General features: G+C 34.4%; 1 protein-coding gene across 5 annotated transcripts in view; it reads left to right on the top strand.

Moving 5' to 3' along the window:
* Unc-76 (fasciculation and elongation protein Unc-76) overlaps positions 1-19,871 on the top strand; it is a 104,467-nt gene extending 84,596 nt beyond the window's left edge. For 4 of the 5 annotated variants that reach the window (XM_073979136.1, XM_073979133.1, XM_073979134.1 and 1 more), the window contains exons 3-5: positions 18,683-19,068; positions 19,135-19,440; positions 19,517-19,871. In XM_073979136.1, the coding sequence (XP_073835237.1) occupies positions 18,683-19,068; positions 19,135-19,440; positions 19,517-19,599 (775 nt within the window). In that variant the 3' untranslated portion in view covers positions 19,600-19,871. The remainder of the gene's footprint in view (positions 1-18,682; positions 19,069-19,134; positions 19,441-19,516) is intronic. The other variant, XM_073979137.1, reaches the window with a different exon arrangement.
* The last annotated feature ends 5,986 nt before the right edge of the window (positions 19,872-25,857 follow it).

Below are 25,857 nucleotides of genomic sequence, written 5' to 3'. Positions count from 1 at the left end.
TCATTCTTAACAAGAGAAATCTTGGTCATATTAAAAAATTCCCTACATACTCATCATGTTTTAAGAGAGAGAGTGAGAGATGGAAAGGGAGTGGAAAAACAGCAACAAATCAAACAGTCCTCATAAGGGCATAACTCATAGAACAACAGAGTTACCAGCAACTTAGATATTAAACGAAAAGCGGTCAAGGTTGTTTAAAGGATATACTACTCAAATAACTTTGAGAAGATGACTGAAAAGGATGTTTGTGTTCGATTTAGAAAAAAGGGAATAAATTAACAAACACTAAAATAGAAATAGACACGAGGCTATACATGGAAATTAACATAAGCGATAACATCATCACCGTCATCATACCCATCATCATAGGTATCACTTTTATGAATGGAAACTAGATGTTTATTTATATTAACATAAAACCCAAGCTGAGATACCCATACAAACCCTCCACCCACTTCTTCACATCTTTTGAAAATAAATGAATTCATGTTAAACACACTTAATGTTGAATACTTTAGGCAAATATCAACTAGCGTATCGCCTCTTTGAAATCCTTGTCAAGGCAGTCAAGTTTGTTAATATGCCAAGAGGTTTGTCTTAGGTTTTATAAATATTTATGTATGTTCTCTATAAAAGCCTTAAAGGTAACTTGAAATAATGATTTTAGCTATCGCAACAACAAAATGCATTCAAAACTTTTGACATTGGCAGTTTCGAAAAGTAAACGTTGCTTTAATATTTATGAAAGTCGCTCGCGGATAAATGAAACAACATTCAACATTTTCTATAAGAAAACCTTATTCGGATAACATTTTATATAAGAAAACCTTATCCGGATAAAATTTCTAAAAGAAAACCTTTTCCGAATAACATTTTCCTTTTCCGGATAATATTTTCTATACGAAAACCTTATCCGGATAATATTTTCTATACGAAAACCTTATCCGGATAATATTTTCTATACGAAAACCTTATTCGGATAACATTTTCTATACGAAAACCATATCCGGATAACATTTTCTATAAGAAAACCTTATACGGATAATATTTTCTATTAGAAAACCTTATTTTCTATTAAAAAACCTTATCCAAATAACATTTTCTATTAGAAAACCTTATCCGGATAACATTTTCTATACGAAAACCTTATCCGTATAACATTTTCTATACGAAAACCTTATCCGGATAACATTTTCTATAAGAAAAACTTATCCGGATAACATTTTCAATAAGAATACCTTATCCGGATAACATTTTCCATAAGAAAACCTTATCCGGATAAAATTTTCTATAAGAAAACCTTATCCGGATAACATTTTCTATAAGAAAACCTTATCCGGATAATTTTTTCTTTAAGAAAAACTAATACGGATAATTTTTTCTATAAGAAAATCTTATTCGGATAACATTTTCTATAACAATACCTTATCCGGATAATGTGTTCTTATAGAAAATGTTATCCGGATAAGGTTTTCTTATGAAAAATGTTATCCGGATAGAAATTTTTATCCGGATAAGTTTTTCTTATAGAAAATGTTATGCGGATAAGAGTTTCGTATAGAAAATGTTATGCGGATAAGTTTTTCGTATAGAAAATGTTATCCGGATAAGGTTTTCGTATAGAAAATGTTATCCGGATAAGGTTTTCGTATAGAAAATGTTATCCGGATAAGGTTTTCGTATAGAAAATGTTATCCGGATAAGGTTTTCGTATAGAAAATGTTATCCGGATAAGGTTTTCGTATAGAAAATGTTATCCGGATAAGGTTTTCGTATAGAAAATGTTATCCGGATAAGGTTTTCGTATAGAAAATGTTATCCGGATAAGGTTTTCGTATAGAAAATGTTATCCGGATAAGGTTTTCGTATAGAAAATGTTATCCGGAAAAGGTTTTCTTGTAGAAAATGTTATCCGGATAAGGTTTTCTTATAGAAAATATTATCCAGATAAGGTTTGCTTATAGAAAATGTTATCCGGATAATGTTATCTTATTGAAAATGTTATGCGGATAAGGTTTTTTTATAGAAAATGTTATCCGGATAAGGTTTTTTTATATCCGGACAACATTTTCTATAAGAAAACCTTATCCGGATAAAATTTTCTTATAGAAACATTTATCCGGATAAGGTTTTCGTATAGAAAATTTTATCCGGATAAGGTTTTCTCATTGAAAATGTTAAGGTTTTCTTATAGAAAATGTTGTCCGGATAAGGTTTTCGTATAGAAAATGTTATCCGGATAAGGTTTTCGTATAGAAAATGTTATCCGGATAAGGTTTTCGTATAGAAAATGTTATCCGGATAAGGTTTTCGTATAGAAAATGTTATCCGGATAAGGTTTTCGTATAGAAAATGTTATCCGGATAAGGTTTTCGTATAGAAAATGTTATCCGGATAAGGTTTTCGTATAGAAAATGTTATCCGGATAAGGTTTTCGTATAGAAAATGTTATCCGGATAAGGTTTTCGTATAGAAAATGTTATCCGGATAAGGTTTTCGTATAGAAAATGTTATCCGGATAAGGTTTTCGTATAGAAAATGTTATCCGGATAAGGTTTTCGTATAGAAAATGTTATCCGGATAAGGTTTTCGTATAGAAAATGTTATCCGGATAAGGCTTTCGTATAGAAAATGTTATCCGGATAAGGTTTTCGTATAGAAAATGTTATCCGGATAAGGTTTTCGTATAGAAAATGTTATCCGGATAAGGTTTTCGTATAGAAAATGTTATCCGGATAAGGTTTTCGTATAGAAAATGTTATCCGGATAAGGTTTTCGTATAGAAAATGTTATCCGGATAAGGTTTTCGTATAGAAAATGTTATCCGGATAAGGTTTTCGTATAGAAAATGTTATCCGGATAAGGTTTTCGTATAGAAAATGTTATCCGAATAAGGTTTTCGTATAGAAAATGTTATCCGGATAAGGTTTTCGTATAGAAAATGTTATCCGGTTAAGGTTTTCTTATAGAAAATGTTATCCGGATAAGGTTTTCGTAAAGAAAATGTTATCCGGATAAGGTTTTCGTATAGAAAATGTTATCTGGATAAGGTTTTCGTATAGAAAATGTTATCCGGATAAGGTGTTCTTATAGAAAATGTTATCCGGATAAGGTGTTCTTATAGAAAATGTTATCCGGATAAGATGTTCTTATAGAAAATGTTATCCGGAAAAAGCTTTCTTATGGAAAATGTTATCCGGATAAGGTTTTCTTATAGAAAATGTTATTCGGAGAAGGTTTTCTTATAGAAAATGTTATTCGGAGAAGGTTTTCTTATAGAAAATGTTATCCGGATAATGTTATCTTATTGAAAATGTTATGCGGATAAGGTTTTTTTTTATAGAAAATGTTATCCGGATAAGGTTTTCTTATAGAAAATGTTATCCGGATAAGGGTTTTTTATAGGATAACATTTTCTATAAGAAAACCTTAGCCGGATATAGAAAATGTTATCCGGATAAGGTTTTCGTATAGAAAATGTTATCCGGATAAGGTTTTCTTATAGAAAATGTTATTCGGATAAGGTTTTCTAATAGAAAATGTTAACCGGATAAGGTTTTCTTATAGAAACTGTTATCCGGATAAGGTTTTCTTATAGAGAATGTTATCCGGATAAGGTTTTCTTATAGAAAATTTTATCCGGATAAGGTTTTCTTATAGAAAATATTATCCAGATAAGGTTTGCTTATAGAAAATTTTATCCGAATAAAGTTTTCATATAGAAAATTTTATCCGGATAAGGTTTTCGTATCGAAAATGTTATCCGGATAAGGTTTTCGTATAGAAAATGTTATCCGTATAAGGTTTTCTTACAGAAAATGTTATCCGGATTGGGTTTTCGTATAGAAAATGTTATAGGGATAAGGTTTTCGTATAGAAAATGTTATCCGCATAAGGTTTTCGTATAGAAAATGTTATCCGGATAAAGGTTTCTTATAGAAAAAATTATCCGGATAAGGTTTTCTTATAGAAAATGTTATCCGGATAAGGTTTTCGTATAGAAAATTTTATCCAGATATAGTTTTCTTATAGAAAATGTTATCCGGATAAGGTTTTCTTATAGAAAATGTTATCCGGATAAGGTTTTCTTATAGAAAATGTTATCCGGATAAGGTTTTCTTATAGAAAATGTTATCCGGATAAGGTTTTGTTATAGAAAATCTTATCCGGATAAGATTTTCTTATAGAAAATGTTATCCGGATAAGGTTTTTTTATTGAAAATGTTATCCGGATAAGGTTTTCTTATTGAAAATGTTTTGCGGATACGTTTTTCTTATAGAAAATGTTATCCGGATAAGGTTTTCTTATAGCAAATGTTATCCGGATAAGGTTTTGTTATAGAAAATGTTATCCGGATAAGGTTTTCTTATAGAAAATGTTATCCGGATAAGGTTATCTTATAGAAAATGTTATCCGGATAAGGTTTTCTTATTGAAAATGTTATCCGAATAATATTATCTCATGGAAAATTGTATCCGCGTAAGGTTTTTTATCCATTTAACTTTTTCCTTCAAAACATGTTTCTATTTCTTCTACTTTCCATTTCATGCTCTTTGATCACACCGACCTTTCCGAGTAATTAGTGATGATGGCTAATAAAAAAACTTGCCATTTCATCATTTCCATTTCATTTAATTAATTTCAGTTTTTTTCCAACCTTGATTGAATTACAATAGCAAAACTAGCAACAAAAGTAAAACTTGGTATACATGTGCCATGTGTGGTGGGGGTGTAGGTTTAAAATCCTCTTCTCCCACCAAGAAGAGAACTAAGAGGTGTCTATTACAGCATACGACAGAGTGTACTGAATACCAAACAGCCAATGTACCGGTTGACTAAAGTAAAAGTGAATTTTTCAAATAGGCTGAAAAAAACATTAGAAGAATAGGCTGAGAACATTGCCGCAGCGGAGGAAGACGAGAAGAAGTAAATTTCATTAACGTTATGTAGAACAACATATTCCGTAAAATATGCGATGAGTAGTATGTCGAGTAGACAAGAACAACCAAATGAGCTATAAAACATTTAGTCATGAACCTAATGAAAATAGAGTGGCCAAATCGGGGAAAATTTTTGAAAAAAATTTATAATAATACAATAATTTTCCACGAGTATACCAAGATGGGGCAAGGGAATAAATTTTTCCATAATATGGTGCTGACGGATTCTAATTTTTTGAATCTTTTCCAACATGGCCACCCCATTTCACATTTATGCCAACAATGTTACAACCTGTCAGAAATGTAGGTTGCTTAAACCAATTTTGTAGTACAAGTAAGCGGTAAACACAAAAAACAACAACAAGCTTCCAACTTAGCTAAGAGAACCGTTTAGGTAACAAGCGGTTGCCACAAATGAAGCTAGAACGGTATTTTGCGTAAAAGCAAAGTAGGTCTCCCCATAGTAGTTGCGTTATTTACAGTCCCATTATAAACTTTTAAACTTTAAAAGCTTACTTTAAAACATTAATCACATAATTAAAAGTGACTCCATGAAACCATAATTTTGTTAATGATTGCCAATAAAAAACAAACTTTTGCCAAAGTATAATACACAAAAGTAATGGTGAAAGAGTAAAGTAAAATAAATTGGAAATTCCCGTAATTATTTGTTAATGTATGACAAAATCTGTTGAATAACATCTTATATAAAAGTTTCTGTAGGAAAAAGCTGAGGACCAATTTTTTCTATAGAAAAAAATCTTCAGAAGTTGAAGACCAATTTTTTTCTAGAGTAAAAATCCTCAGAAGCTGAGAACCAAATTTTTTTCTATAGAAAAAAATCCTCAGTAGCTGAGGCCAAATATTTTTTTATAGAAAAAAATCCTCAGAACTAGAGGACCAATTTTCTTCTATAGAAAAAAATCCTCAGAAGCTGAGGACCAAATTTTTTTCTATAGAAAAAACCCTTAGAAGCTGTTGACCAACTTTTTTTCTATAAAAACAAATTCTCAGTAGCTGGGGATCAATTTTTTGTATAGAATTTTTTCTATAGAAAAAAATCCTCAGAAGTTGAGGACCAATTTTTTTCTAGAGTAAAAATCCTCAGAAGCTGAGAACCAAATTTTTTTCTATAGAAAAAAATCCTCAGAAGCTGAGGACCAATTTTTTTCTATAGAAAAAAATCCTCAGAAGTTGAGGACCAATTTTTTTCTATAGAAAAAAATCCTCAGAAGCTGAGGACCAATTTTTTTATAGAAAAAAAATCCTCAGAAACTGAGGACCAAAAAATCCTCAGAAGCTGGGGATCAATTTTTTGTATAGAATTTTTTCTTTAGAAAAAAATCCTCAGAAGTTGAGGACCAATTTTTTTTTCTAGAGTAAAAATCCTCAGAAACTGAGGACCAATTTTTTATGGAAAATATCCTCAGAAGCTGAGGACCAATCTTTTCTATAAAAAAAATGCTCAGAAGCTGAGGACCAATTTTTTCTATAAAAAAAAACCTCAGAAGCTGAGGACCAATTTTTGTCTATAGAAAAAAATCTACAGAAGCTGAGGACCAAATTTTTTTCTAGAGAAAAAAATCCTCAGAAGCTGAGGACCAAATTTTTTCTATAGAAAAAGTTGAGGACCAATTTTTTTTCTAAAGAAAAAAATCTTCAGAAGCTGAGGATCAATTTTTTCTATAGAAAAAAATCATCAGAAGCTGAGGACCAATTTTTTTCTATAGAAAAAATTCTCACAAGCTGAGCACCAATTTTTTTTCTCTATAAAAAATCCTCAGAAGCTAAGGACCAATTTTTTTTATAGAATATCCTCAGAAGCTTGGGACCAAGTTTTTTTCTGTAGAAAAAAATCCTCGGAAGACGAGGACTCTGAAGCTGAGGACCAATTTTTTTCTGTAGAAAAAAATCATCAGAAGCTTAGGCCCAATTTTTTCTATAGAAAAAATCCTCAGAAGCTGAGGATCAAATTCTTTTCTACAGAAAAAAATCCTCAGAAGCTGAGGACCAAATTTTTTTCTATAGAAAAAAATCCTCAGATGCTGAGGACCAACTTTTTTTCTATAGAAAAAAATGCTCAGAAGCTGAGGACCAATTTTTTATGGAAAAATCCTCAGAAGCTGAGGACCAATCTTTTCTATAGAAAAAAATGCTCAGAAGCTGAGGACCAATTTTTTCTATAGAAAAAAACCTCAGAAGCTGAGGACCAATCTTTTCTATAGAAAAAATGCTCAGAAGCTGAGGACCAATTTTTTCTATAGAAAAAAAACCTCAGAAGCTGAGGACCAAATTTTTTTCTATAGAAAAAAATCCTCAGAAGCTGAGGACCAATTTTTTCTATAGAAAAAATCCTCAGAAATTGAGGACCAATTTGTTTCTGTAGAAAAAAATTCTCAGAAGCAGAGGACCAATTTTTTTCTATAGAAAAAAATCCTCAGAAATTGAGGACCAATTTTTTCTTATGGAAAAAATCCTCAGAAGCTGAGGACCAAATTTTTTTCTATAGAAAAAAATCCTCAGAAATTGAGGACCAATTTTTTTCTATAGAAAAAAATTCTCAGCAGCTGAGGACCAATTTTTTTTCTATAGAAAAAAATCCTCAGAAGCTGAGGGCAAATTTTTTCCTGTAGAAAAACATCCTCAGAAGCTGAGGACCAATTTTTTTCTATAGAAAATATACTCAGAAGCTGAGAACCAATATTTTTCTAAAGAAAAAAATCCTCGGAAGATGAGGACCAAGTTTTTCTATATAAAAAAATCCTCAGAAGCTGAGGAACAAGTTTTTCTATAGAAAAAATCCTCAGAAGCTGAGGACCAATTTTTTCTATAGAAAAAATCCTCAGAAGCTGAGGACCAATTTTTTCTATAGAAAAAATCCTCAGAAGCTGAGGACCAATTTTTTCTATAGAAAAAAACTCCTCAGAAGCTGGGGACCAATTTTTTTCTATAGACAAAAAACCTCAGAAGCCGGGGACCAATTTTTTTCTATAGAAAAAAACCTCAGAAGCTGGAGACCAATTTTTTTCTATATAAAAAAACCTCTGAAGCTGAGGAACAATTTTTTTCTATAGAAAAATATTCTCAAAAGCTGAGGACCAATTTTTTTCTATAGAAAAAAAAATCCTCAAAAGCTGAGGACCAAGTTTTTTCTACAGAAAAAAAATCCTCAAAAGCTTTGGGAAAAATCCTCAGGACCAGTTATTTCTGTATAGAAAAATATTCTCAGAAGCTGAGGACCAATTTTTTTATATGGAAAAAATCCTCAGAAACTGGGGATTAATTTTTTTCTATAGAAAAATTCCTCTGAAACTGAGGACCAATTTTTTTCTATAGAAAAAATCATCAGAAGTTTAGGCCCAATTTTTTTCTATAGAAAAAAATTCTCAGAAACTGAGGACCAATTTTGTTCTACAGAAAAAAATCCTCAAAAGCTTTGGACCAATTTTTTTCTATAGGAAAAAATCCTCAGGACCAGTTATTTCTGTATTGAAAAATATTCTCAGAAACTGAGGACTAATTTTTTTCTATTGAAAAAAATCCTCTGAAACTGAGGACCAATTTTGTTCTATAGAAAAAAAAACCCTCAGAAGCTGAGGACCATTTTTTCTATCGAAAAAAAATCCTCTGAAACTGAGGACCAATTTTGTTCTATAGAAAAAAATCCTCAGAAGCTGAGGACCAATTTTTTCTATAGGAAAAATCCTCAGGACCAGTTTTTTTCCTATAGAATAATATTCTCAGAAGCTGAGGACCAATTTTTTCTATAGAAAAAAATCCTCAGAAGTCGGGAACCAATTTTTTCTATAAAAAATCCTCAGAAACTGAGGACTAATTTTTTTCTATAGAAAAAAATCCTCTGAAACTGAGGACCAATTTTTCCATAGAAAAAAATCATCAGAAGCTTGCGCCCAATTTTTTCTATAGAAAAAAATCCTCAGAAGCTGAGGACCAATTTTCTTTTATAGAAAAATCCTCAGATGCTGAGGACCAATTTTTTTTTAGAAAAAAATTCTCAGAATCTGGTGACCAATTTTTTTCTTTAGAAAAAATTCTCAGAAACTGAGGACTAATTTTTGTCTATAGAACAAAATCCTCTAAAACTGAGGACCAATTTTTTTCTATAGAAAAAATCCTCATAAGCTGGGGACCAATGTTGTTCTATAGAAAAAAATCCTCAGAAGCTGTGGACCAAATTTTTTCTATAGAAAACAATCCTCAGCAGTTGAGGACCCATTTTTTTTTCTATAGAAAAAATCCTCAGAAGCTGAGGACCAAATTTTTTTCTATAGAAAAAAATCCTCAGAAGCTGAGGACCAAATTTTTTTCTATAGAAAAAAATCCTCAGAAGCTGAGGACCAAATTTTTTTCTATAGAAAAAAATCCTCAGAAGCTGAGGACCAAATTTTTTTCTATAGAAACAAATTCTCAGAAGCTGAGGACCAATTTTTTTCTATAGAAACAAATTCTCAGAAGCTAAGGACAAATTTTTGTCTATAGAAAAAACCCTCAGAAGCTGGGGACCAATTTTTTTCTATAGAAAAAAATCCTGAGAAACTGAAGACCAAATTTTTTTCTATAGAAAAATATCCTCAGAAACTGAAGACCAAATTTTTTTCTATAGAAAAATATCCTCAGAAGCTGAGGACAAAATTTTTTTCTATAGAAAAAAATCCTCAGAAGCTGAGGACAAAATTTTTTTCTATAGAAAAAAATCCTCAGAAGCTGAGGACAAATTTTTTTCTATAGAAAAAATCCTCAGAAGCTGAGGACAAATTTGTTTCTATAGGAAACAAATCCTCAGGAGCTGAGAACAAATTTTTTGCTGTAGAAAAAACCCCAGAAGCTGAGGACCAATTTTTTTCTATAGAAAAAAAACCTCGGAATCTGAGGACCAATGTTTTTCTATAGAAAAAAATCCTCAGAAGCTGAGGACCAATTTTTTTCTATAGAAACAAATCCTTAGAAGCTGAGTACCAATTTTTTTCTATAGAAAAAATCGTCAGGAGCTGAAGAGCAATTTTTTCCATAGGAAAAAACCTCATAAGCAGAGTAAAAATTTTTTCTGTTGAAACAAAATTATTTGAAGGACTGGAACATTTTTCTTGCCATTTCTTCAATATTGCACCCATAACAATCTGAGCCATTACATCTTTCTTTTAGCATTTTTTTTTATTTTTTTCATAGAAATGCTTTATTGTGTCTTTTCTTCAAGGACCCATTAAACTTAATGGTGCTTTTATTTTTGCCATTTAGTTTTCTTAAGATTCCCTTTATTTTCTTAAAAAAACAAGCCAGACTAAAAATTGCCAAAAAAGAAAATTGCTCTAATTTAGACGTGCTTTTTTCTTAGATTTTATTGGCTAAAAGCATGCCAGACACACAGCACAAAGACGCCATAATGTCATTAGGGAATTTTAGTTGAGGTCAACAACTAACTACCAACCCAAAAACCAACTACAAAGAAAATTACAGTTTTTTTTTTTTTTTTTTTTTTTTTTTTGAAAATGCTTCAAGACATCATTTTCTGTTCCAAAAAATAACTTTAAATTATTTTGTCTTCCACAAAAGAAGTCTGTTAAATTTGTTTGCCTTTTCTTCCGCTGTCGTCTTTTTTTTTGTTTTTTCATTACATCACCTTTTTTGGTATCGGATAAGTAGTGAGTGGTTGGCTTAGACTTCCCCCCACAAGAAGAACCTACTTTCATTTCCCCTTTGCTGGTTAGTGGCCACTTGCCGGTGTTTGTATGTTTTTTTTTTACAATTTGAATTCACTCAAAAACAAAATTGCCTTTTGACTATCACACCGCACACAATTATGTCAACTTCAACGCCCGTCGTTCAACGTTTGTGGAATATTAAAAAGCTGTCTTCAAAGGCCAGCCAACTACGCGTGGCAAACCAAGAAATATTGGGCTGGCTTAACACTCCACAACATGTAAATGTTGTCATCCATCAGGTAATACAAACCACATATCATGCTTATGGTTTATTTTGCAAAGACATGAGTGATGTGCAGGGAGAGATAGGGATGGGAGATAGAGGATTACGAGGTAATTGACGTAATGTGTGTTCTGAAGATTTTTTTCAAATATGAAATAAATTTCCTCAGCTTCTGATGAATTTATTGTAAAATATACCAGAGATTCAATCTACCATAGATTATATAGTCCCAAAGACCACTTAGATGGGCTTAAATGCCATCTACTGAAGAATAGATGGGCTCAACTACCATCTACTGCAGAGTAGAGGGCTCAAATGCCCTTCACTGTAGAGTAGAGTGTATGGGTTCACAGGTCATCTACTGCAGAGTAGATGACCTTTGAGTCTAATATAGGTGGACTTTGAGGCCATCTACTCTACAAAAGATGACCTTTGAGCCCAACTACTCTGCAGAAGATGGCCTTTGAGCCCATCTACTCAGCAGTAGATGGCCTTTGAGCCCATCTACTCTGCAGTAGATGGCCTTTGAATCCATCTACTCTGCAGTAGATGACCTTTGAGCCCATCTAATCTGCATTAGATGGCCTTTGAGCCCATCTACTCTGCAGTAGATGGCCTTTGAGCCCATCTACTCTGCAGTAGATGGCCTTTGAGCCCATCTACTCTGCAGTAGATGGCCTTTGAGCCCATCTACTCTGCAGTAGATGGCCTTTGAGCCCATCTAATCTGCATTAGATGGCCTTTGAGCCCATCTACTCTGCAGTAGATGGCCTTTGAGCCCATCTACTCTGCAGTAGATGGCCTTTGAGTCCATCTACTCTGCAGTAGATGACCTTTGAGCCCATCTAATTTGCATTAGATGGCCTTTGAGCCCATCTACTCTGCAGTAGATGGCCTTTGAGCCCATCTACTCTGCAGTAGATGGCCTTTGAGCCCATCTACTCTGCAGTATATGGCCTTTGAGCCCATCTACTCTGCAGTATATGGCCTTTGAGCCCATCTACTCTGCATAGATGGCCTTTGAGCCCATATACTCTGCAGTAGATGGCCTTTGAGCCCATCTACTCTGCAGTAGATGGTCTTTGAGCCCATCTACTCTGCAGTAGATGGCCTTTGAGCCCATCTACTCTGCAGTAGATGGCCTTTGAGCCCATCTACTCTGCAGTAGATGGCCTTTGAACCCATCTACTCTGCAGTAGATGGCCTTTGAGCCCATCTACTCTGCAGTAGATGGCCTTTGAACCCATCTACTCTGCAGTAGATGGCCTTTGAGCCCATCTACTCTACAAAAGATGACCTTTGAGCCCATCTACTCTGCAGAAGATGGCCTTTGAGCCCATCTACTCAGCAGTAGATGGCCTTTGAGCCCATCTACTCAGCAGTAGATGGCCTTTGAGCCCATCTACTCTGCAGTAGATGGCCTTTGAGCCCATCTACTCTGCAGTAGATGGCCTTTGAGCCCATCTACTCTGCAGTAGATGGCCTTTGAACCCATCTACTCTGCAGTAGATGGCCTTTGAACCCATCTACTCTGCAGTAGATGGCCTTTGAGCCCATCTACTCTGCAGTAGATGGCCTTTGAGCCCATCTACTCTGCAGTAGATGGCCTTTCAGCCCATCTACTCTGCAGTGGATGGCCTTTGAGTCCATCTACTCTGCAGTAGATGGCCTTTGAGCCCATCTACTCAGCAGTAGATGGCCTTTGAGCCCATCTACTCAGCAGTAGATGGCCTTTGAGCCCATCTAATCTGCAGTAGATGGCCTTTCAACCCATTTAATCTGTAGTATATGACCATTGAGCTCATATTCTCTTCATCTACTGCTGGTGGATGGATAGATTCATTTTGAGCCCTCGGTCTCAAAATATTTCTTCAAAATGTTCTATTTTTTCCACGTTTATGGGGCTCAAAATATTCTTGAAAATTTCTTTAAAAAATCCACGTTTATGGGGCTCAAAATATTCTTGAAAATTTCTTTAAAAAATCCACGTTTATGGGGCTCAATATATTCTTGAAAATTTCTTTAAAAAATCCACGTTTATGGGGCTCAAAATATTCTTGAAAATTTCTTTAAAAAATCCACGTTTATGGGGCTCAAAATATTCTTGAAAATTTCTTTAAAAAATCCACGTTTATGGGGCTCAAAATATTCTCGAAAATTTCTTTAAAAAAATCCACGTTTATGGGGCTCAAAATATTCTTGAAAATTTCTTTAAAAAATCCAAGTTCATGGGGCTCAAAATATTCTTGAAAATTTCTTTAAAAAAAATCCACGTTTATGGGGCTCAAAATATTCTTGAAAATTTCTTTAAAAAATCCACGTTTATGGGGCTCAAAATATTCTTGAAAATTTCTTTAAAAAATCCACGTTTATGGGGCTCAAAATATTCTTGAAAATTTCTTTAAAAAATCCACGTTTATGGGGCTCAAAATATTCTTGAAAATTTCTTTAAAAAATCCACGTTTATGGGGCTCAAAATATTCTTTAAAATTTATTTAAAAATCTATGTTTTAAATCATGAATTTAAACACCACATTTTTCAATATTCAAAAGATAAAATATCAATTTGTAATTCATATCTGCAAAACACCTCTGCCAAATCCGTTTTATGAATCATTTGTTGTCTTTTTTATTATCCACAATTTCAGTTTCAAAGTCAATGTCAATTTTGGTTTACTTGAATAACTATTACCCACACAAAAGTGGATTTCTGGTTTCCCTAAATTGCAAATCTTTGTACCAAACAACCAGCCGACAAGACGGTATTGTGTGTAGGCTTCAGTCATAACCCCATAAACATTTCGATACATTCTCCCTCCCATTAATCTCAATTTATAAGAATTTATTGCAGCACCAATTGCCTTGTGGCCAGGACCACCACTACCTCTACTACACTTGTCAGTCTCAAGATTATTATGAACAAATCTCTGGTCTGCTGTTAAATATTACCGACTGCATTGCTTCAACCTGAGGTCCTTGGTCAATTTATTGTGTGAATAAAATATACATTGTTCTATGGGTGTGTACTATTATTTACACTGTTTCCATGAAAAATAAAATTAAGGAAAATTTTCTTTTGAAACATAAGACGTGAAGCATTTGTTCTATAGAAACAAAAGTAAATTGGGTCCCATTTCGAAGGTTTAGTCACCAGCAATCTTGCAGATTAAAGTTTCATCAACTAAACATTCAAACCCGTGGAATATTCTTTCCAAAGAAGAAGTTCTCAATTATTAATTGGCTCTAAGTTGGGCGCCACATTGTTTTGAAGCAAGTAACCAAAAAAACTATTAGAAAGAATGAGTCTAAGAAAAAGGTCTGAGAATATAAAAAAAATCAAAGTTTGTGGACCAAATTTTCTACGAAACTCGTCTAAGAAGGGTACAATAATTATATTATTATCAGAATGCAGTAATGCCATCTAGATGCCAAAATTTATTGTTTGTTTTATCAATTGTCTGAGAAATACCAATTGGTGAGCATACTTTCAGGCGCAATATAGAAAATACTTAAATTGGAAATTGTAGGAATCCAAACACATCTAGGACTCCAGCCCCTCCTTGGGCGCCAACGAACAATTTATATATGTATATTACTTTACAAAATACGAAAATCTTTTATATGTCCATTATATTTTCTTCTGTTCATATGGCAACGGTGTATCATCAAGCATTACACTACTCTGTTCCCCTCCTGCTCTAAAATATTCTTCTTTTATATTTTCTCTTTGGCCCATATATCATATTATAAGTTCATTGTCCTGTACACTCCTTTATGTATAGCTTAACAAACACAATATGACCGTTGTTGTTCTCGTCAACGCCACCTCATCATCGTCGACGCCAATGACGAAGTCTTGTTGCTGTAATCCTTTTGCTATAAACCTCCGACTAGGGTTGAGGGGGATCACAATTCGTAAAAAAATTGTAGTAAAAAAGAAGAAAATACGCCACAAGTAAATTGTTGGCCTTTTTCTCAACAACATGTAAAATCCCGCTTGTTTACCCACCATTATCCTGGATTTCTTACTACTTTTATATTGCAAAACTTTTCCTTGTTGAAAACAATTCTTGGCCTCTTTTCTGTGCTTTGTTGTTTTTATTTTTGCCTACAGGATTTTCCATGGAAATGCATTTAGCCATTCACATGTCGTTTGGTCCTTCGTATTAGTATGGATGTCATTTCTACAACCGTTCATTTGACAAATATTTGCTAAGTAGTGCTGCTGTTGTGACATTAGACTTCCTGTTCCTTGAATGCATTTCTAATGATGGCTCGGTCGTGCCATAATGATGACGGAATGAATGTTAGATAAATATCTTGGGCATGCTTTAGATGTTTGTGTGTGTGTGGGTGAGGGTGTGCCTGTTTTAATGGTTGCCACGAGTTCAGGGAATTTAAAAAAAGGATGGGCTTTAATGAGTTGTCATTAAAATTGGGGAGACATTTTTAAACAATTAGCGGGGAATTTTTGAATTTTGTCTCATTTGCATTGCGAAGAAAGAACAGGATAAGGTTGGTAAAATTAGTTTTAGATTGACAATTTTACTGCAGACCAGCGTTGGGCGCCACTTGGTTTGGGAGAGTTTCTATTGAACACAATTTTCCAAAGCATAGCACCAAAAAAAGAAGAATTTGAATAGGAAATTGAAGCAACTTCTTTTAAATACTTTAATTGTAAATATTTTCAAATCCCACGTTGGGCGCCAATTGACATTTTACTGAGAACTTTTCCTAATTTTAAAGAATATTTTGAGGCCCATAAACGTGGATTTTTTAAAGAAATTTTAAAGAATATTTTGAGGCCCATAAACGTGGATTTTTTAAAGACATTTTAAAGAATATTTTGAGGCCCATAAACGTGGATTTTTTTTAAAGAAATTTTAAAGAATATTTTGAGGCCCATAAACGTGAATTTTTAAAGAATATTTTGAGGCCCATAAACGTGGATTTTTAAAGAAATTTTAAAGAATATTTTGAGGCCCATAAACGTGGATTTTAAAGAAATTTTAAAGAATATTTTGAGGCCCATAAACGTGGATTTTTAAAGAATATTTTGAGGCCCATAAACGTGGATTTTTTTTAAAGAAATTTTAAAGAATATTTTGAGGCCCATAAACGTGAATTTTTAAAGAATATTTTGAGGCCCATAAACGTGGATTTTTAAAGAAATTTTAAAGAATATTTTGAGGCCCATAAACGTGGATTTTTTTTAAAGAAATTTTAAAGAATATTTTGAGGCCCATAAACGTGAATTTTTAAAGAATATTTTGAGGCCCATAAACGTGGATTTTTAAAGAAATTTTAAAGAATATTTTGAGGCCCATAAACGTGGATTTTTAAAGAAATTTTAAAGAATATTTTGAGGCCCATAAACGTGGATTTTTAAAGAATATTTTGAGGCCCATAAACGTGAATTTCTTAAAGAATATTTTGAGGCCCATAAACGTGAATTTTTAAAGAAATTTTCAAGAACATTTTTAGGCCCATAGACGTGGATTTTTTAAAGAATATTTTGAGGCCCATAAACGTGGATTTCTTAAAGAATATTTTCAGGCCTTTTAAGGTGGATTTTTTATAGAATATTTTCAGGCCTTTAAATGGTGATTTTTTAAATAAATAAAGAATATTTTCAGGCCTTTAAAGGTGGATTTCTTAAAGAATATTTTCAGGCCTTTAAAGGTGGATTTCTTAATGAATATTTTCAGGACTTTAAAGGGGGATTTCTTAAAGAATATTTTCAGGCCTTTAAAGATGGATTTCTTAAAGAATATTTTCAGGCCTTTAAAGGTGGATTTCTTAAAGAATATTTTCAGGCCTTTAAAGGTGGATTTCTTAAAGAATATTTTCAGGCCTTTAAAGGTGGATTTCTTAAAGAATATTTTCAGGCCTTTAAAGGTGGATTTCTTAAAGAATATTTTCAGGCATTTAAAGGTGGATTTCTTAAAGAATATTTTCAGGCCTTTAAAGGTGGATTCCTTAAATAAATAAAGAATATTTTCAGGCCTTTAAAGGTGGATTTCTTAAATAAATAAAGAATATTTTGAGCCCTATTAACGAGGTATACTTCAAGACAACTTAAAGAATATTTTAGGCTCTATTTTGAAGCCTATAAAACTGGTATCTACCGCTGAGTAGATGGGTTCAAAGACTTGTAGGCCATCTACTGCTGAGTAGATGGGCTGAAAGGCCATCTACTGCTGATTAGATGGGCTTAAAGACCATCTACTGCTGAATAGATGGGCTCAAAGGCCATCTACTGCCGAGTAGATAGGCTCAAAGGCCATTTACTGCTGAGTAGATGTGCTCAATGCCATCTACTGCTGAGTAGGTGGGCTCAAAGGCCATCTACTGCTGAGTAGATAGGCTCAAAGGCCATCTACTGCTGAGTAGATGGACTCAAAGGCCATCTACTACTGAATAAATGGGCTCAAATCCCATCTACTGCTAAGTAGATGGGCTCAAAGGCCATCTACTGCTGAGTAGATGGGGTCAAAGGCCATATACTGCTGAGTAGATGGGCTCAAAGGCCATCTACTGCTGAGTAGAAGGGCTCAAAGGCCATCTACTGCTGAGTAGATGGGCTCGAAGGCCATCTACTGCTGAGTAGATGGGCTCAAAGGCCATCTACTGCTGAGTAGATGGGCTCAAAGGCCATCTACTGCTGAGTAGATGGGCTCAAAGGCCATCTACTGCTGAGAATATGGGCTCAAAGGCCATCTACTGCTGAGTAGATGGGCTCAAAGGCCATCTACTGCTGAGAAGATGGGCTCAAAGGCCATCTACTGCTGAGTAGTTGGGCTCAAAGGCCATCTACTGCTGAGTAGATGGGCTCAAAGGCCATCTACTGCTGAGTAGATGGGCTCAAAGGCCATATACTGCCGAGTAGATGGGCTCAAAGGCCATCTACTGCTGAGTATATGGGATCAAAGGCCATCTACTGCTGAGTAGATGGGCTCAAAGGCCATATACTGCTGAGTAGATGGACTCAAAGGCCATCTACTGCTGAGTAGATGGGCTCAAAGGCCATCTACTGCTGAGTAGATGGGCTCTCATGCCATATACTGCTGAGTAGATGGGCTCTCATGCCATATACTGCCGAGTAGATGGACTCAAAGGCCATCTACTGCCGAGTAGATTGACTCAAATGTCATCTACTGCCGAGTAGATGGACTCAAAGGCCATCTACTGCTGAGTAGATGGGCTCAAAGGCCATCTAATGCTGAGTAGATGGGCTCAAAGGCGATCTACTGCTGAGTAGATGGGCTCAAAGGCGATCTCCTGCTGAGTATATGGGCTCAAAGGCGATCTACTGCTGAGTAGATGGGCTCAAAGGCCATCTACTGCTGAGTAGATGGACTCAATGGTCATCTACTGCTGAGTAGATGGGCTCAAAGACCATCTACTGCTGAGCTGATGGACTCAAAGGCCATCTACTGCTGACCAGATGGGCTTAAAGGCCATCTACTGTTGAGTAGATGGGCTCAAAAGCCATCTACTGCTGAATAGATGGGCTCAGAGGCCATCTACTGCTGAGTAGATGGGCTTAAATACCATCTACTACTGAGTATATGGGCTCAAATGCCATCTACTACTGAGTATATGGGCTCAAAGGCCATCTGCCCCAAGTGAATGTGGTCAAACGCCCTCCACTGCATGTCGTGTGTTGTTTACAAAAATGGCGCCCAATGTGGGCTCGGAGAGATAATTTGTATATGCCCGTTTTTTGTTTCTAAATCACCTTTAAATTTTCTAGTGGTCTAATCATTTATCTTCTTTTTCCATTATTTTCTTTCAGAATGTGGTGGACTATTACTGGCAATTTTGGTAATATTTTACCCATTGATTGGTCCAAATCATATACACGTAAAATGCATATGCCTACCTTGAATTTAGGTCAAAATACCAACAACAAACAAGGAGGTTCCTCAGATGTCCAAACACCAGCTGATGATCTCAATAGTGAAGATGAAGCCATTGCCAATGATTTGGATATGCATGCTTTGATTCTGCACGGTCTGAACAATGAACCGGAAGAGCCCATAAAAAGTGTGGAGGAGGTCATAAAGGAAATTGAATATATTATTGATGAGGCAGAAAGTCCCACAGAGGAGGCCACAACATGCGAATCCGAGGTTATGGAAAAAGCCAAGGAGGTTTTGGGTGCACCTCTATATGCGGAAAGTAAGTTGGAATTTGAGAAAAAAATTTAATGATTTTTATTAATTACACTTTTCCTTCTTCTTGCAGAATTGCAATACTTGTCCATTAACCAATTAAATGAATTATACATGGAAATGGAGGTATTGATCCAGGAGCTAAGTGAAACCCTTATCAATGAATTGGCATTGCGTGATGAATTGGAATTTGAAAAGGAATTGAAAAACTCCTTCATTTCAATACTGCTGGCAGTACAAAACAAGCGACGCCAATATCATGTGGAAAAGAAACGGGGTAAATTCCAGGGTCCAGAACCGAAATATCTAACCACGGTAATACCCTATACCATGGAAAATGGTACACCAAATAATCAAAATTTACAAGTTTTAATAAAAAGTAAGTTGGAAGTTAGTTTAATTACGAAATGTTTTAGAAAAATAAAAATTAATCAATCCACTCTTTTCTTCCCCAGTTTTAAAAGCCATCAATGAGGATAGCCCCACAGTACCAACCCTATTAACAGATTACATTTTGAAGGTCCTTTGCCCCACATAAATCAAGCAAGCCCCAGCAAGCAAAATTTCCTCTCCTGGAATAGCATAAAGAAAACAACAGCAACAAATTAACCCAAAAAAACCAAGAGATTAGTTTTAAGAGTTTTTTTATTTTTAAATTAAATTTATTCCCCCCTCTTTTTAAGAAAAAGAAGAAGAAATGAGATTTTTTTGTCTAGAGAATAGAAATTAATTTAATTATACAACAAATCATAAGAAAACAAAACACAAAAAAAAACAAATACATAAAACAAACACCCCAAAAAACAAAAACCCAGAAACAATTTGTTAAATCTTGACATTATTAACAAATAATCATTAATTTAAGAAAATGGTGGATATTTGAGGAGGATGGGAAGCAAAGGAAATGTTGAAGTTTTGTAAAAAAAAGTTCCATTGACGGGATTTTGAAAATTCTGCTGAATTGAGGTTAGGAAGTTGACCACTATTCCACATTTTTGAGTTGTAGAATAGATGCTCGCTCACAAAGGGCTTCTACATTAGATTAGATGTGCCCAAATTAACTGGCCACATAATCCATTTGTTGAAGTGAAAGTAGCTTCTAAAACAAAAGGATATCTGACCTCCTATTCTTCTATATGCAAAGTAGCCTGTAAGTTTTTAAATCAAAATAGAAAGGGAAGGTATATTCAATATGTAAGGACCTTTCAGAGGCAGAATTGCTTTCCAAGGGTCTTCTGCTGGCAGTAGACCAATTCAATTAGTTTTCTATATCCGTAGGTAGACACAAGTGATCGTAAAATGAAATACACAAGTTGTTGTTCGAACAGTTCGGCTGGAATCGAAAGTTCATTCCCTTCCCGGGTAAATTAAATAAGATAAAATGGAAAACATGATATGGAAAAGAGGGACTTGTTATTTGTGTGCGTAGAATCGAATATGGACAGCCAGAGGAAGTGCACAACCTCAATTGGGGCTTTGACAACAAATATATATCACGTAGTTGTGTAGGATTAGATTGGCAACTGAACAAATTCGATGTAGCCTGAGGGCTTTGGATGTAGGAACGGCACTTGTTTAGGTTACCAGGTACCAAGAAAAGCTTAAACAATAACATAGGATTATGAATTCGGCAAGCAGATAGCCAGAACTTCCAGACCTTGGGTACATTTTGTTCAAGCTGGGTACTTGAAGAGTTGTGAAGAAGGAATATGGAGAAAAGCATGACAGCCATGGCAGGTCTTTGGTCATGTTATAAAGTGTAATGAGATATATGTCTGAGTATCTACATACATTACAATTATCAAATAAATTTTGTCTTAAAAATGTGTACCTTCCAAATAAATGCTGGATCGAGACTATCTCCTCTGCAAACTCACCCAATATTATGCAGTATTCATCCTCATGGTCTCATCTTTCCTTTATAAACAGGTGGAGGATTTCTTTATAAACCTGATATGAATGTTGTCTTTATAGACCCGCTGATGGTTGGATTTAGACATCCGCTGAAGGCTGTTTTTATAGACGAGCTGGTGCTAGTCTTTATAGACGAGCTGAAGGGAGTCTTTATAGACGTGATGAAGGGAGTCTTTATAGACGTGATGAAGGGAGTCTTTATAGACGACCTGAAGGGAGTCTTTAAAGACGACCTGAAGAGAGTCTTTATAGACGAGCTGAAGGGAGTCTTTATAGACGAGCTGAAGGGAGTCTTTATAGACGAGCTGAAGGGAGTCTTTATAGACGAGCTGAAGGGAGTCTTTATAGACGAGCTGAAGGGAGTCTTTATAGACGAGCTGAAGGGAGTCTTTATAGACGAGCTGAAGGGAGTCTTTATAGACGAGCTGAAGGGAGTCTTTATAGACGAGCTGAAGGGAGTCTTTATAGACGAGCTGAAGAGAGTCTTTATAGAAAGTATGAAGGTCGTCTTTATAGAAGAACTGAAGATCGTCTTTATAGACGACCCAAGGGCGTCATTATAGACGAGCCAAACATCTTTATAGACAAGCCAAAGGTCGTCTTTATAGACAAGCCAAAGGTCGTCTTTATAGACGAGCCAAATGCCGTCGTTATAGACAAGCCAAATGTCGTCTTTATAGACGAGCTGAAGGTCGTCTTTATAGACGAGCTGAAGGTCGTCTTTATAGACAAGCTGAAGGGAGTGTTTATAAACGAACTGAAGGGACTCTTTATAGACGACCTGAAGGGAGTCGCTATAGACGAGCTGAAGGTCGTCTTTATAGACGAGCTGAAGGTCGTCTTTATAGACGAGCTGAAGGTCGTCTTTATAGACGAGCTGAAGGTCGTCTTTATAGACGAGCTGAAGGTCGTCTTTATAGACGAGCTGAAGGTCGTCTTTATAGACGAGCTGAAGGTCGTCTTTATAGACGAGCTGAAGGTCGTCTTTATAGACGAGCTGAAGGTCGTCTTTATAGACGAGCTGAAGGTCGTCTTTATGGACGCGGTGAAGGGAGTCTCTATAGGCGAGGTGAAGGGAGTCTCTATAGGCGAGTTGAAGCGAGTCTTTATATACGAGCTGAAGGGAGTTTTTATACACGAGCTGAAGGAAGTCTTTATAGACTGTAGTCTTTTTAGACGTGCTAAAGGGTGTCTTTATAGACGAGCTGAAGGGTGTCTTTATAGACGAACTGAAGGTCGTCTTTATAGACGAGCTGAAGGTCGTCTTTATAGACGAACTGAAGGTCGTCTTTATAGACGAACTGAAGGTCGTCTTTATAGACGAACTGAAGGTCGTCTTTATAGACGAGCTGAAGGGAGTCTTTATAGACGAGCTGAAGGTCGTCTTTATAGACGAGCCAAAAGTCGTCTTTATAGAGAAGCCAAAGGTCGTCGTTATAGACGAGCTGAAGGTTGTCTTTATAGACGAGCTGAAGGTCGTCTTTATAGACGAGCTGAAGGTAGTCTTTATGGACGAGCTGAAGGGAGTCTTTATAGACGAGCTGAAGGTAGTCTTTATAGACGAGCTGAAGGGAGTCTTTATAGACAAACTGAAGGTAGTCTTTATGGACGAGTTGAAGAGAGTCTTTATATACGAGCTGAAGGTCGTCTTTATAGACGAGCCGAAGGGAGTCTTTATAGACGAGTGGAATAGAGTCTTTATAGACGAGCTGAAGGGAGTCTTTATAGACTAGCTGAAGGAAGTCTTTATGGACGACCTGAAGGGAGTCTTTATAGATGAACTGAACGGAGTCTCTATAGACGAACTGAAGGGAGTCTTTATAGACGAGCTGAAGGTCGTCTGTATAGGCGAGCCAAAGGTCGTCTGTATAGACGAGCCAAAGGTCGTCTTTATAGATGAGCTAATGGTTGTCTTTATAGACGAGCTGATGGTCGTCTTTATAGACGAGCCAAACGTCTTTATAGATGAGTCAAAGGTCGTCTTTATAGACGAGCCGAAAGTCGTCTTATAGACGGGCCAAAGGTCGTGTTTATAGACGAGCCAAAGGTCGTCGTTACAGACAAGCCAAAGGTCGTCTTTATAGGCGAGCCGAAGGTCATCTTTATAGACGAGCCGAAGGTAGTCTTTATAGACGAGCTGATGGTCGTGTTTATAGTTCCTGCATGAGTGGTTGCTGCCTTGGTGCAATGGTAATCACTGGTGGTTGAGTATTTCAGTCATGTAAAACTTCTCTACAAGTTCGGATTTGCCTCATTTCGGTGTTTATTTTCCAACACAACGATGGTCCAGGATCATACCAAGCGAATCTAACTATACCTCTCCAGTAAAATCAAAATATTTTTTTTTTGGTATTTTGTTTCTCATTGCGTCTAATATTCACCGTTTTCTTTGCCCAAGAAAAATATTAGAACAATTTTTTAACTTTCCAAAAAAAGACAAATTGAAATTCTAAAACCAATAAAATGGATGCTTAAATATAAAAAAAATACTATTAAAATAATAATAATAATACTATCATTAAAGCTCCTTACTTCCCTAGAGAAAAACTCTTAAAGGGAATATTTACATCTAGGAGATCGAAAACACAAAAAAGTATTTTATACTGCCCTTTTCTCTTTTCTAAATTAAAAAGAAGAAGAACACAATACACAAAAGCATTCATAACCAATACAAAACAGAATTTGTTCTAAACAAAAAATAATAATAATAAAATCAAATAAAATAAAATACAAATAATAACTAAAATTGTGAAGGTCGCCAATTGACTTGGAATTATCTCTAAGAATTCCTTATGGGGATTTTTTTATTTTCCAATTCATTCTACTTTAAATAAACACAGAGAAGCCGAAAATAGTTGCAAAAAGTTTGTAATTTTGAAATTTAAATCTGCAAAAGTAATTCGTGCACATTCAGCCCAATTATAACTGTTGACTTGCGGGAGAGATTTATCACTTTCACTATCCCGTCCTATTGTAAATGAAAAGGGAGAGGCCAAAATAAGAACGACAACATACAAATTTTGAAATTAAAATATGGAATAATAATACACACATAGAATTTAATATTTCAATTTCCGTTATTTGGGCTCCTCCCTGTTAATTTATAATACGGCGAGATAGTGAATGTGGGAAATCTCCCACAAGGAAACATTTATAATTGGGCTAATTATTTCAGTTTTTTTTTGTTTATTCTCCCTGTTCCATTATAATAAGACGAGTGACAGTGGATGTTAGAAATCTGCGAACATCTTCAATTGGGCTCCATAAATCTGGTTAAATCAGTGGTCAAATCAAATGAACTAGGCTTTGCCAAGCATGGTAATGATTCCATTCTTAAGTCCATCTCATGATAAAAACTTGTGAGATTTTCTTTAGCATTGCTTGAAATTTTGCAACTGAAAATATTTTTTTTCTTGCCTAAATGAGAGTGCCCAACATTGTAACCAAGATTATTGTCAAATTCCTTTTCCTGGTGGACTGTATATCCTCTATGTTGGCCCTTCTCTTTCATACAGAAATATATTTTTTAATACTCAGCCTAATGAACAAAAAACACAAACACAAATATTTATTCTTATATACACAAAATATTAATTTATTTGATGCTTAATATGTAACTAAGTGTGCAAAAATGCTTTTTTTATTACAAAATAAATACTCTAAAATAATAATTGTTGATAAATATTTATATATACAAAAAAAAGAACAAAACACAAAAAATATATTGAACGAATTTGCATTTCTGGTTTCTAGGCTTTATAATAAAAATTATTTTGCAATACTTTTTTCTTTCTTCTTTTTGTTGTTGTATAAAACATTTTATTTTTCAATTTGTTTCTGTAAAAAAGTTGTTTCCATTTATTTTTTTTTGTTATTTTTAACTCTCTGTAAGTGTGTGTTAATATTTTTAATTTAAATTTAGGTATAAGCTTTAAATAAATATAAAAGGAATCTTCTAAATGATATTAACATTATTTATATTTCTTAAAAAAAAATAAAATAATACTGTACTAAAAACTACAAAAAAAAATTATATAACATTTTAATTTTCCATCTTTCATGAAAGTGCTTTATCTGCAATATTTATATATTTTAATGCAATGTTTATATTATGATTTTTTTAATTATTATAAGTTGTATATTAAATATTTATTAATAAATTAGTGGCCATATGCTATATATTAAAATAATAATAAATATAATTATTTGAAATAAATACATGTGTATATTAAATTTGCAAATAATTTTTTTTATTTTCACCATATCCATATATTTTTTTAAAATTCTTCAATAAAAAAGAAGGGAAGAACGAACTGAAATTGCATTGGTTATTCTATTGAAAAAATTTATAATACAATATTATCCAAAACTGTGAAAGTTCGATGTGTTTCTTCCCATATACTTTTCCACTTTTTAATCTCGGATGTTATATATCTTTTATTTGACAGTTGGCGATCGACTGCTGCAATGGTCCCCTAGAAAAGGGAAGAAGAGTTAGTGCGTTGTTGCTGTTGTAACAGTGTTTTATTCACCCTTATTACGGTTGGCGTAGTCGTAGACGTTCAAGTGACGTAGACGTTGTCGTAGGCGTAGTCGTAAGATACATTTTTATATGATAAAAAATTATATACAACGAGATTTTTTGTCTTTTATAGCATTTTATATCCTAAAAAAATCGAAAGAAATACATTTGTAATTCCCAAAACGAATTTCTTGGTTTAAATACAACATTTATTTGTTTTGATACGACAAATCGGTATTACGTTTGGCGTATCACGACAAATTGATATTACGTATGGCGTTGAAATACGAGGAAAGAGTCGTGACCGATTTTGTAAACGACAGCATATAAAAATAAAAACAAATTAATTTTAAAAGAATT

This window comes from Musca autumnalis, unplaced genomic scaffold (genome assembly GCF_047663935.1).
Source record: "Musca autumnalis isolate F117 unplaced genomic scaffold, ASM4766393v1 scaffold_3, whole genome shotgun sequence".
In the NCBI taxonomy this organism is placed as follows: domain Eukaryota; kingdom Metazoa; phylum Arthropoda; class Insecta; order Diptera; family Muscidae; genus Musca; species Musca autumnalis.
Note: the sequence above shows the minus strand (reverse complement) of the source record. Positions and strands in the feature narration are given on the sequence as shown.